The sequence below is a fragment of the Helobdella robusta genome, assembly GCF_000326865.2.
Source record: "Helobdella robusta unplaced genomic scaffold HELROscaffold_158, whole genome shotgun sequence".
NCBI classification, from domain to species: Eukaryota; Metazoa; Annelida; class Clitellata; order Rhynchobdellida; family Glossiphoniidae; genus Helobdella; species Helobdella robusta.
This window is the reverse complement of record NW_008703881.1, coordinates 25168-39869: the sequence shown is the minus strand read 5'-3', so window position 1 is coordinate 39869 and position 14702 is coordinate 25168. Positions and strand designations below refer to the sequence as shown.

General features: G+C 37.6%; 1 protein-coding gene across 1 annotated transcript; it reads right to left on the bottom strand.

The window, feature by feature from the left end:
* Positions 1-214: 214 nt before the first annotated feature.
* Positions 215-6310, bottom strand: HELRODRAFT_184094 (hypothetical protein; the record flags this gene model as incomplete). The annotated part of the gene is made up of 4 exons (XM_009015397.1): positions 215-351; positions 1616-2542; positions 2706-5198; positions 5281-6310. The coding sequence occupies 4 exons, from the start codon at positions 6308-6310 to the stop codon at positions 215-217; spliced, it is 4587 nt and encodes a 1528-aa protein (XP_009013645.1).
* Positions 6311-14702: the final 8392 nt, after the last annotated feature.

The following is a 14702-nucleotide window of genomic DNA, read 5'->3' as shown; positions in this document are numbered from 1 at the left end:
TAATAATAGCAACAGCAGCAACAACAACAACAACAATAATAATAATAATAATAATAATAACAATGAATAAAAACAATAAGCAAAAATGGTGAGCAACAATAATAATAAATAAATATGTCATTATTGATAATAAATTATGAAAAGTGTGTGATGGGGAGAGCAGTGGTAGAGAGCAATTAAATATTTCTATAATGGTAATAAATTAATTTCTTCGCTAGAGGGACATCTGCTCATTGGCGCTGCGTTCTGTTTGTTCCAGTGTCCTCTGTCTGTCTTCCAAGTCTTGTCGATGGTGTGTTTGTTTGTCGGTGTGTAAGTGTGTGTTTGGGGGTGTTCTATTCTGGGTTGTATCTGTGTGTTTGTTTGTCGGTGTGTGTGTGAGTGTGCGTGCATGTTTCGATGAATTCTGGAATGTATCTGTGTTTGTTTGTCTGTGTGTCCGTGGATGTCTGTGTGAGTGTCTTATTTCTAGTTTGTGCCGTGTAAGAAGTTTTCTATGTAAATACATAAAGGTATTAATTCTTGATGGTTTCATTTAGTAAAGATGTCTGTGCTAACTAACTATGCCGACTGACTGTGAGTGTATTGTATACGTGTATGGGTGCATATTTGTGCACGTGTGTGTGTGTGAGTGTGCTTGTGTGTGCGTGCGTATGTGCGTGTAACAAACAAGCTGTAAAATTATACAACTGCGGTGTGGTGATGATGATATTGATGACGACGATGATGACGACGATGATGATGACGATGATGACAAGCAGACATCTGTCACAATGCAAATACGTGCTTAATAAATATTAATTATTATAATGAACATTCACAATATTCACCGCATCACCCTACTCTCGCATAGTTTATGCTAATTAGGAAGAAATAACAACTGCCAATGATAAATAATAGTGTAACAACAATACACGACAACGATAACATTGATATCTTTCATGATGACAACAAGTTCACATATAATAATAATATAAAATGATCAAATATTATAATAGTTAAAAGTAAATAATATAATATAAAATAATATAAAATAATAATAACAACCATAACAATAACAATAACAACAGCAGATATTGACATTGTTGGTGGGGTTGCGTTATACCATTCGACATAATTAGTGAGTCGATTGTTGTCAGCGATGGCAGCTGCCAAGTTAAGGCAAGCGTCACTCAAGTTACCTCTTTGTTAATGTCATAATCATTCGCATTAATGTATTTAGTGTATTTTTTTGAGTTAATGTAATTACCACTAGAACGTTTGACTTTTTAACACTTCTACTAAAGACGTTATCACAAAAATGTTTTTACATATTAATACAGGACTAATGGGTGTATTGGGATTCATTGATTGATGATTACTACATTGCATGAGTTGGCAAGCGGTACAGTACGTTTTCGTGTGATGAAGGATCTATAGTGTGAGGGACATTCATTCCACTGAAGCTTGTTTGATCCTGTTATATTCTTTTACTCTACGCATACGCTTGTCCCCTTACATTTCAATGTTGAGTGTCAGGTTATAATGATGATTCTGTTGCATTGTTCGGTCACCAGCCAAGCAAAAATATTGAAAAAGTTGTTTTATGAAATGTTTGTTTCAAAAAAGTTCTAACCGTTGTTGTCGTTGTTGTTGACGTCAGCATTGCCATCTTCTAAGCTGTCGTCTCCATAGCAGCCATCACCGCTACCACCTGCACCACCAACACCTGAACTGCCACCTACATTTCCACTGTTACCATACCCACCCCCACTGCCACCGCCACCGAACAATCTCCTCTGAGCCACGCCTGACCCCTCCCTGGCTGCAAAGCTGGCAAGTTGTTGTTGGAGCTCCATGAATCGATGCTCCAGCATCCTGTGCTGGGGAGTGGAGAGGTGGCGAGCGAACAACAACCTCACTGGAGTGCTGAAGCCGCACGGAACGCAGTTGAAGCAAGGACATTTGCTATCGGTTGGCGTAGGAGGGTTGGGGTTCTGGTAGCTGTTAACGTTGTTGGTGTTGTATTTGTTGAGATTGTGGACCGCGCTGTCGAAGGAGGACGGATGTAGCGGTTGGAAGTTTGTGGAATCGTCTGCAGCATCAACATCATCTTTGTTACTCTTGCGGCTGCTTTCCTCCTCTGCGTTGTTTGTGCAAGATATGTTGCTGTTGTTTGCGACACTGCTGTTGCTATTTGAGACGTTAATATTGTTGCCGTTGCTATTGTTGTTGTTGTCGCAACACTTGGCAACCAAATCCAGAAAGACGGCAACATTGCCTAAATGTTCGGGATCGGAGGCGTGCACTTGCAACTTGTACACACTGTTCGTCCCAAAATCGCAGGCGTTGCATCGGACGGTTATGAGGTGGTGGCCGGAAAGAACGGCTCCCATCTGCATGTGTCTCCATTCATTCTCGGGACCGCCCTCTCTCACGTGGATCACCAGCTGCAAACGTTGCAGGTGCTTGTCCGTTTTGCAGTGCAGCTGGAAATTCGCTTTCAGGTTGGATTTATATTGACAGAGTGTGCATACATAGGTCCCGTTCACTACCATAATACCTGTTTATTATTAATTTTATCATTACGCTACATTGAAAGTGGGTAAAAATTGCATTGAATATATTAACAGAAATTTCAGAATTGAATATTTGTATAGTTTCAATAACATTTATGAACAGGGCAACGTAGAATATGGAGTTTAAATTCACAAAGAGGTAGAAACCTTCTTTCTCGGCTCCGTTGATCGTCCTGTCGACCTGCTCGTGTTTGTGCAGGTCCTCCAGGTTGTCCGTACCGAAACTGCAGCACGTTGCGCATTGGAAGATCCTGCAGGAAAAATGCTGCTGGTCGCTGTTCAGGTTTGAGGACATCATTGATGAAGAGGGTTGCGACAACACGTTGTTGTTGTTGCTGTTGTTGTTGTTGCTGCTGCTGTTCATGTAGAACTGTCGAAAGTCAAATAGTTTTTTGGCGTCTGATTCTTGAGTATATTTGTTCAGAGGTGAATTGAAAAGAAGATAATCAAGAGACGAAGAAAATGAGGGTAGCAACGAGCCCCAAGGTAAAAGTTGAGAAAAATGTTGCTGTTGTTGTGAGATGTTGTCAACATTGTTGTTGCTGCAGTTATTGCTGAGGTTGGAAAAATTATCGTTATTGGCATATTTACCGCCGTCTGTGCTTTCTGTCATGAGTTCGCTGAATTTATTGCTATTATTAATTTTATTTCCAAACAAATTGATGCTGTTGTTGCTGTTGTTGTTTTTTGATGGCATAATTTGTTGCTGTTGTTGTTGCATTGCTAAAGTATTGTGAGCGTGTTTTTCACTGGTCATGTGGATTCGAAGATTTCTTGCAACGTTGGTTTCATAGTTGCAAGTCTCACAACGCCACGAGGCAGGCTTGCTGCTACTTGAACTGTTGCTGTGATTGTTGCTGTGATTGTTGCCTGAAAATATGTTGCCAGCAAATATATTGCTGTTGTTATTAGGAAATAACGTGCTGTTATTTGAATACACACTGCTCAGGTTAGTATTGTTATTATTGTTGTTAATGTTGTTGTTATTGCAGTCGCCACTACTTTCCATGCCAATCTTCCTTTCAGGAGAATAGGATGATGATGGTGGTGTCGAAGGAGACAGGGTCGCACCAGTGCCACCACCACCGCAACCACTGCTTCCTCCTGCAGTTGATGACGTAATGACGGGAGTCAGTGCAGTTTGTGACGTCAGTTGTAGAGGCATAGATGTTGAACCACCAACATTGCTTAGCGGTGGCAGTCCAGTCAAGCAAGCACTGTTTCCCACACAGTTGCCGGCGCCTGCGCTACTGTTGTTGCTGTTGTTGCTGTTGAGACAGTGCAGTTCTTGTATGTTGTTCATGTGCCTGTCTGACTGCATGTGAATGCTCAGGTTACCCTTTGTTGTCGTACTGTAGTTGCAGACATCGCAACGATAAGGTTTGTAGCCGCACGTGTAAGCTTCACCGCGAGCCAGACGAGGATGTGGCTGTCCACGCAAACACAACACGCACTGGTGGTCAGTCTCTGGATGTTTCTCGCGCATGTGAATCTCTAGTGTTTCCGGGTACTTGTAATGCCAGTTGCACTTGGGGCATTTCAACATTTTACACGTGTTTCTTATCATTAACATTTGTTGTTGTTGCTGCTGTTGTTGAAACATCTGTTGTTGTGTGTTGTTGTTGTTGTTGTTGCTGCTGCTACTGAAATGTTCTTCGTCAAAATGATTTTGAAAAAAATTGTTGTACAAACGACTATTGCTGCTGTTGTGGTTATTATTATTATTATTATTATTGGTGGTGGTTGTGGGGAACAGCAGATTTGGTTTTTCATCAACAGCATTATCAGCCAGCATAGCCATATGTTGGGCAAAGTCCCAGTCCCCGGAACGCAGACGACAGAGAGCTTTCAAATCCATTTCCTTAGCGGCGGAATCCAAAGCAAGAAGATCTGCGGACGGATTGCTGTCCATTAATTCCGATTTTATTATTTTGTTTGGCTCGAAATCATTGAGAACAGCAGAGGCCTTGTTGTTGTTGCTGTCGAGTGTGTTACTATTAATGTTATTGTCTGCGTCATCGTTGTTGTTGCCGTAATTTCCATTCACATTTTTATTGAAACTAGCTGCTCTTGCCGACTGGTTAACTGGCACCTGATTAACGTCAGTGATGCTGCTGTGATCGGAGAATGGCACTGCGGCCTGGTCTGAGGTAGGTTCGATCACAGCGGGTTCTGATATTACGTGCTGATCGTGCAGCATGTACAGTTTGTAGACTGGCTTAAATTTTAAAGTGCCTTCATCGCCGTCGCCATCATCGTCGCCATCGGCATCGCGGTTTTTATAGGTGCATCTTGCACGCGGCTCAGCGATTCTTTCAGATGTGAAAAACCAGCTACACCGCTCGTTCGACATCATCTCGTCCAGCGGAGGAAATGAGGTCGACGATGACGAGAGTGTTGGTGAGGAAGGAGTTGCAGATGTTGCAGCCAGCAATTGCGATGATGTCACATTATCGGAAGATGATGTCGGTAGAAAGGAATGCATTTGAGTGATGTGCTGGAAAAAATATCTGGTCGAATGGGGGCATATTTTACAACCATTACAAAGTCGAAATGTTCGTCTATTGATGGTTGCGGCTTGCTGGTCGGATGATTTTAAAGGCTGTCCAACGTTTGATGATGTTTTGCCTGATTCTTTAGCTGCATAGCAAAAGACCAGGGGGCAGTGTTCGTGTTTGTGTTGTTGTTGTTGGAGATTTTTTATAGGGAATACAAACACAACTTTTTTTAATTTTGCCGCCACTGACGTTGTGATCCTCCCCTTCCTCACCCTCGCTGAAGTCTGTCGTTGATACAATAGTTTTTACAATTGCTGAATCTTCGTTGTAAAAGATGGATGTTGTTGCCGATGTTGTTGGTGTAGTACTGTCTTCGCATACAACAACAACCGACTTGGATTTTTCTGTACTATAGATATGACCAACAAAGGGTTCGATAAACTTTTGATGTTGTCTCAGATTAATATGGTGGTGATTATGTTGAGGGAGTTTTTGTTCATGCGAGTGATCATTTCCGTTGCTGTCAATCACATCAACGTCGTCACTCTTGTTTGCTGCTGCGGTTGTTTTTAATGTTATCTTGTTGTTGTTATCGTTGCTGGTGCTGCTGATTTTGTTAATGTTATTGCTTTGTAATTGGTTTTCATCACGAGATGCAAATGATGGTAGAGATGAAAGTGATGATGATGATGGTGTTAAAGATGAACATGGCATTGAAGTAGGTGCTATCAATGCTGCTGCTGCTGATGATGATAAAAAGGACAATGATGACGATGATGTAGACGATGATGATGACGACGATGTTGATGATCCAGCAGGTCCCAGTTGACTTGTTGCTTGGCTCGGATTCCAAATTTGGCTTGTTGCTTCGTTGGGCTTTGCTTGTTGTTGCAGTAATAGTAGTAGTTGTTGTTGTTGATACTGATGCTGCAGTTGTTGTTGTTGTTGCAGTTGTTGTTGTTGTTGCAGTTGAAAGAAAGATAATGACTGCCGATTTAAAGATAGTTGCTTAAAACTGTTTTCCTGCTGTTGTTGCTGCTGCTGTTGTTGTTGTTGTTGTTGCTGCTGTTGTTGTTTAGTGTCTTTAGCCATGAACCACTGCATGGCATTATCAACTGCATTTTGTTCAGCGGCAGATGTTGTGTTGAAAGACGAGCTGGTCGCCGAGTTGAAAGTGGAATTGCTGGCGGAATAAGTGCCGAAGTTGCGTTCGGTCCTTGCATTCTCGAGGATGTCCACCAGGCCAGATGACATCTTAACATCAAGACGAAATAACTACGTCTGTTTGTTCTTTCTCACTAAATCTCTGCTACGTCTGTTGGTCTTCTCTTCTCGATGTTGTTGTTGTTGATGTTGTTGTTGTGTTGTTGTTGTTGTTGTTGATGTTGTTGCTGTGGATGTTTTGTTGTTTCAATGTCTAGATTGGTCGGTTTTGAAAATATGCTGAGGAAGTTTTGCCTATTGAATAAACAAAGTTAAAATTATCACTAACTGCTTTGCTCCAATAAAATGGAATATAAAATTAAAATATGAAAATATCAGCTGTTCCAATGTTGGCTGTTCATCAAGAGATGATGGATCCGATGCCAGTTCAAAACAAAAGTTTACATTAACTTGTATCTCTAACCATTAAACTGCACCAACAACTTTAAATTACATTTTTTTTACAACACACGCACGCATATTACACACAAACTCATACAGATACAGCAAACACACACACAGACACACTCACATACATACACACTCATATACATATATATATATATACATATATTTATATAAGTAAAGAAACGATTAAACAACAACGTAAGAAGACTGAAAAAATGGAAAAGTCCAATTGAAATGTAAGCGAATAGCAACAGTCACGTCGACAACACACAGCAACAACCATGAAAAGTTCACTGATTGAGACCATAAAATCAAAGAAACATTACTCCACAACGAACAGAAACCAACAACAGTAAAACAACAACATCCAGACAACAACATCCAAACAAAAACATCAACACTAGCTACAACAACATCAACATCAGCTACAACAACATCAACAACAACAACATCAACACCAGCTACAACAACATCATCAACAACAACATCAACAAAAGAACAAGAAAAGCAAGAGCAGAACATACAAGTCGTATAAATCTTGAGATGCTGAAATAAAACTTCTCAAGTTATCTTGCGGAAACGGTGAAAATAAATGAAACAATAAAAAAAAAAATTAACAATAAAACCAATTAATGTAATTGAAGGCCATGCAATTATATCATAAGATAACTTCAAAATTAAGAGCAAATAACATCTCATTTAATTAATCAATCTTCTTTTTTAACTGTCTAATTTTAAATCAACAAACATTACATCAAGGAAACTTTTTCCAAAGTAAAAAACTTTGTATGTGTAAGTGTGTACGTGCCTGTGTTTGTGCATGTATGTAAGATGCGTGTGTACGTGCCTGTGTGTGTGTACGTGTATGCGTGTGTACGGGTCTGTGGGTGTATGTGTGTTTGTTTTTGTTTATGTTGTTTCTTTTCTCGACTTTTAATTACGGCTTTACGCTTCCGAAGCACGTAAACATTAGTGTAATGTAAATAACAAAACTTCCACCCAGTGAGTGAGTGAATGAATGAATGAATGAATGAGTGGATGAATGAATGAATGAATGAATGAATGAATGAACGAATGAACGAATGAATGAATGAATGAATGAATGAATGAATGAACGAACGAACGAATGAATGAATGAGTGAATGAATGAATGAATGAATGAATGAATGAATGAATGAATGAAAAAGTGAATGAATGAATGAATGAATGAATGAATGAATGAATGAATGAATGAATGAATGAATGGAATGAATGAGTGAATGAATGAATGAATGAATGAGTGAATGAATGAATGAATGAACGCATGTATAATTAAATGAATAAACGAATAAATAACAGAAGGAAGAATTAAATTTAATTAAACACATTTCTGTATGTGTATGTGTGCGCTGAGTGGATGGATGGGTGTTCTCAGTCGTGTGCGTGCCTGCTTTAAAACCTCGCATGAGTTATTTGGCTGTGGTAACTAATCTAAATAAGACTTAATTATATTAATTCTTTAATTAATTCATTAATGAACAAGCCGAATGAATGAAAGCATTTATAATTAAATGAATTTATTTCGATGAATTTTAAATTAATAAATACATTCATAGATGAGTGAATAGAATTGTAATAAATTTATTCATCCATTTGTACGCGTGTACACGTACATCAAGCGTACAAACGTGCAGACTTATACGCACACATACTTTGAGACTACCTTTCGTAATTAATAAACAGTTAGTTTTGCATAGGTAGGTAGAGTTAAAAGATGAGGAAAGATATTACAGGCATGATATTAACACACATAACTGTATGATGCTGAGTGAATGAGTGTATGTTTTAATATATATGTATTCGTAGGAGTTTTTTGCTTCAAATTTGGATTTTTTTAAGCCAGACAAGCAACCAGCAACATGCTGAACTATCAACATCTGAACTGAAAGAATGGAACAACGGAACCGCAATATGATACTAAAAGATTTAAATTTCAATGAAAATCAATGAATTCACCATTGTCCTTCGGCCAATATTTCACCCAGCCAGCAGTACCAGCCAACCAACCATCCAACACGTCCAAACCACAAAACCAACACCCAACATTTTACAAACTCCTCAAACTAGACTATCATTAGGTTTGAGGTTTTATTAACATATCCCACCACACTGCTCGTTAACGACGGCTATGATGAAGCAAGAAACAGAAACTTTTGAAAAATTACTCAAAACATTATTTTGTTGCATGAATATCAGTCACATATACAACAGCACTGTACACTGTACCCACACTGTACGTACCCACACGCGTTGTGTTGTGTTGTAGAAAAGTTTACATTTGTTGTACGTGTGCATACACATCGGTGTACTCACTGGATCGTGAAAGCACAAAAATACACACACGTACGGAGATATAGTAGGCTATGATTGATTGGCTGATTGATTGATTGATGAATAAATAAATAAAGGTCTCAGTGTTCGCAAACTTTTCATTCTTTACATTCTCTATAGAAGGTAGTAGATATGTTTAAAACTTAGGAGCGTTATACGAATATAAATATATATGAATTAATTTATAAATTATTTTAAATAAAAATGCAAATACAAATTAAAAAATATGCATGTTGAGAATAATTTATTTATTTATGGTGATATGATTAAACAGGAAGGCACGTGACCAAATGCAACCCCGCAATACACTAAACAAATCAGCTGGTTAATTAAATTATTTTTAAATTAGTCGATCAGTCAATGATTATTTTATATTACTAAAATGATCACTTTGAAGAAGAAAAATCGTTATTAATTAAATAAATGATTCCATCACATAGCTCTGTCATACAAAGCATTATTGAATACACTCATAATTCAACCTTATACAAAAACGTTTCAATGCACGCGCATTATTTTAATATTTATTTATAAATTCAAATATTGATTGATATTTTTAATTGTGTATTGAACGCGCGCACACACATGCGCACACACACACATGCGCACACACACATACATACACACATACACAACACACACACATACGCACTCAATACACACTCACGTACAGGCACACATGCACAGTAACACAACATCCAACTGAATGTTCCTAATTACATTATCAGTTAATTTTAAACATCTCACAATCACCAAACGAACAAGCAAGCAAACGAAAGTTGGCGGGGTGGATGGATAGACCCGACACATGTTATAACATTTACACAAAGTTTATCAACCAAAGTACAAGTACCAGCATTCAGCAGTACAAATCAAATCTGTTGTTGTGTGAGTTAAAATAAGATAAGCACGGTGATGGGATAAGTAATTAGTGGCTTGAAAGTACAAACTCAAGTACCACAACACCACTGTTAATACTTACTGTACTGCTGATTGACTGTACTGCTGATTGACTGTACTGCTGATTGACTGTACTGCTGATTAACTGTTTACTGTACTGCTGATTACTGCTGATTGCTGACTACTTAAGGAGGGAGAGCCGTTTGAATGACGTGTTATGACGTCCTCCACAGATTGAAATTCCTCTTCTGCCGATTTCTCATTCAACGCGATGAACTGAGCGAGAGAGTGAAAGTGAAAATGAGAGAAATGAAAAAGAGAGAAAGAGAGAGAGTGAGAGAGAGAAAAAAAAAGAGAGAGAGAGAAAATTTGAAATAATGAGACCTGAAATTTTTTTTCACAATTTATATCCACCCATGATAGCGTTAAAAAGAATAATAATTGGACAGACCGCGAGGAACATTAAAGATTTGGAAAACAAATAAGGAGGATGGAAGGTGCCGAGATGAGAAATTGTTGAATAATAATTTATTAATTATTTATTAATCATTTATTAATTATTAAATTATAATTATTAAATTATAATTTAATAAAAAAAAATCAAGAAGTAATTCACCAATAAAAAAGGCTCAAATAATAGAGTATGCATTAAAAAATTAACAAGTGAAAACATCCACTCACTTATATAATACACACACACATACAAACAGTTACACAAGTGTGAACATATACAAACAGCTACACAAGTGTGAACACATACAAACAGCTACACAAGTGTGAACACATACAAACAGCTACACCAGTGAACATAGACGAACAGTTACACAAGTGAACGCATGTGTACGTAGATATAAATGATAGGTACACATACATAGAAAAGGAGAAATACACATGAAAAGATACATGGATGCATAATAGATACAAGCGTACACACATTAGCATACAATTGCGTACACAGGCACAAAAACATAGAAGTACATTCCCACATAAACACATACGGGCAGGCAAAGTCATAGGAAGATAAATAATCAGATATAGAGACATAAAAACTATTAAGAAGATATATACACACAAAAATACGCACACAGATGTACAAATACACACAAAAACACATATTTATGAGAGAGAGAGAGAGAATCAAAAATACATACACCCAGAGTCAAATGATGGCAGAAAAAGAAAGAAAGAAAAAGAGAGAGGGGAAGAGATATATATATATATATATATATATAGAGAGAGAGAGAGAGAGAGAGAGAGAGCGACCCATCATTGTGTGCTGCCACGCTGCAGCAGCAATGTGTGGCGGGTTATTAACGCACAGAGGGCCAGCGATTGGTTTTCATTTTCATATTTTCTCGCACTTGTGTTTGCGTGCACGCTCGCCGATACGCGTGCGCTTTCATTGCGCTGCATGTGTGTACGTGCGTTGGTGTGCTCGCTCGGCGTGTCAGTGTCTGCGCCTCTCTGTACATTTTATGTTTGTCTGCGTTCACGCTCGACTTTGTATCTGTGTGTTTGTATGTTTTTGTATGCTTTCGCACTCCTTTTGCATACATGTTTTGTTTTGTTGGTTGTGTTTTTATGTGGTTTGTATGCGAGCATCGGTGAACGTGCTCGTGTTTTTAAAAAGTTCGTCCCTCATGTTTCTGTTCCTTTTTGGTGAAAATTATTTGAAAACAAAACTCACTCGAAAAAAATAGGGAATGATTATTTGAAACAAATTTAAATGACCAAACAGAATTGTGCAACATAAACGTCTGCCATCTGAGAGTATAACACGCCGTCCACAACATCATATCATGTTCACCAAATAACATGTTCACCACATATCATGTTCACCACATCACATGGTCACCACATGTCATCAAGTTCGCCACATTACATGTTCACCCAATATTTATTGTGTTGATTAAAATAACAGCATAAATTTAGTTAAGCACGCATGACATTAAGCAAATAATACCATCATGTTTTTTATTAAATTAAAAATTGAAATAATTTTTAATGAAAATATTGATATCAACAAAAATTCCATTATCCGTTTTGCATGTGCTGGTCAGTCAGTCAGTGGTCAATCAGTGGTCAGTCAGTCAGTAGCCGGTCAATCAGTGGTCAGTCAGTCAGTGGTCAGTCAGTCAGTGGTCAGTCAGTCATTGGCCAGTCAATCAGTAGTCAGTCAGTCAGTGGTCAGTCAGTCAGTGGTCAGTTCACTCCTTCCAGGCAAAACAACATGTTTGAACGCTACAGTCTGCTTCGGTATATTGAACACATTTTTATAAAAGTATAATAATAATAATAATAATAATAATAATAATAATAATAATAATAAACCATATATAAATATAAATATATCTGTGTGTGAGGATGGAAGGCATGATGTTTGGCGAAATGACCATCAATGGTGGACTGCCAGCTGGCAACGTGTAAAAAGAAATGGTTTGCGAAACTGTTTAGGAAATGTTTTTTATAATTTTTGCCACGCGTTTGTTTTGATGGGAATGATGGAAATGATGGGATGATGGGAATGATGGGAATGAGGGAAATGATGGGATGATGGAATGATGGGAATGACAGGAATGATGGAATAATGGGAGTGCTGGAAGTGATGGAGTGAGGGGAATGATGGAATGATGGGAGTGAAATCAGTTCGCAAGTGTCCGTGAAAGATTGCTCGCTTCGCTTTAATAATATTTCAATTATTCTTCATACATTCGATTTGAACAATTTTATTTTTTCAGGTCTCGCGTAATTCTCATCACGCAAACAGCTCACCCACCAATCAATGCTAACCTACGTTTGAAGTTTTAAAATGTGCAGTTACAATAAGCAAACATCCTACTTGGGATGGGGGTACATGGTGTTAGTACTCCTGAGAACGTGTTACCATTCAATACAATAGAATAAACAAATTGGTACAAAGATTACGAATGAAAAAATTTCACAAACAAACTAGAAATATGCAATTAATACGAACATAAAATTAATACAAACATACAATTAATACAGACATACAATTAATACAGACATACAATTAATACAGACATACAATTAATACAAACATACAGTTAATACAGACATACAATTAATACAAACATACAATTAATACAGACATACAATTAATACAAACATACAATTAATACAGACATACAAGTAGTTAAAACATGAAAGTAGTGCAAACATTCAACGCTCATATATAGAACAAACATGCAAGTATGCATCAGTACAAACGAACAAAAAACATTGTGCACACAACAGCTCACAAACATTAAGACAAGCACACAACAACACAAAAATAAAGACAAACAACATTAACACACACATGAAAACAAACACACAACAACACAAACACAGGCAACAACATAAGCATGAAGACAAACACAAACATGAAGACAAAGACAAATACACTGCAACACAAATACACACCAACACAAACACACACCAACACAAACACACACCAACACGAACATGAAGACAAAGACAAATACAAATACACTGCAACACAAATACACAACAACACACCAACACAAACACACAACAACACAAACACACACCAACACGAACATGAAGACAAACACACACGCATCGACCCTTTTAAGAGGCAAGTCCACAGCGCTTGACCGATAAATATGCGTCATATTTCCACAGCTTCGCTAAGCTTGCATATTGCTTTGCATGCATGTACGTGTGTTGTTGCGTGCGTGTGCATGTTTGTGCACGTGTGTGCTTGTGTGTGTAGGCTGCTGTGTACGTTATGCATTTGTATGAATGGAAATTGCGCATGTATGAATGTATGTTTGTGTGTGTATGTGTATGTTTGTGTGTGTATGTGTATGTTTGTGTGTGTATGTGTATGTTTGTGTGTGTATGTGTATGTTTGTGTGTGTATGTGTGTGTGTGTATGTGTATGTGTGTGTGTGTGTGTGTGATAAATGTATGCATAGAGCCTTTTGTTTTGTGCTGTACACTGTTCAACGTGTATGTTTGTTTTATTTTGTTGAGGCAGTCTATTTCGAAATGTTTAGATTCGCGTGCGGGCCTTCTGTTGTTGCTTCTATTCAACTCTGCTTTTGTTTCAATTTTTGTTTGAACTTCCTGTTGACAATTGCGTTTTGTTTATAAATTCTAAATTGTCTTCAATTTTTTCTCATTTTTGATTGTTTCCTTTCTTCTTTTTGTTGGGGTGGCGAGCGGTGGGGGGTGTTGGGGTGTATTTAAGGTGAGGTGCACTGTTTAATTTTGTGTGTTTGAGCCATTATTTGTGGAGATGCTTTGTTTATTTGCTGGTTGTGAGGTCTCCTGTCCGCTTATTGGGTAACAACTTCTTTAAATATTCATATGTGTTGCGTTCGTTATAACATGAAACATCCAGTGAAACATTTGAGTTGTTGCAGTTGTTGTTGCTGCTGAGATAATTTGTTACTGTTGCAGTTTGGAGTTTTTGAAACATCACATTGAACATATGTATATATATTATATAATAATGTCTGAAACATATAAAAACATATATACATATATATGTATATATATATATATATATATATATATATATACACGTATATATATCCAATATTGTATGTAAGCATGTTCGGTTATCGATCATCTTTCAAGACGTGTGTACACGCACTCTGTACGTCGCTAATATGTGTGCTTCAGTGTACGTTGGTATGTACGTCGTGTTAATATCCGTGAGTGAATACGTTTTGTATGTTTGTGCATATAAATAAAAAGCTTGTTTGTTTTTTATGTTTTGTAACCATGCATTCAT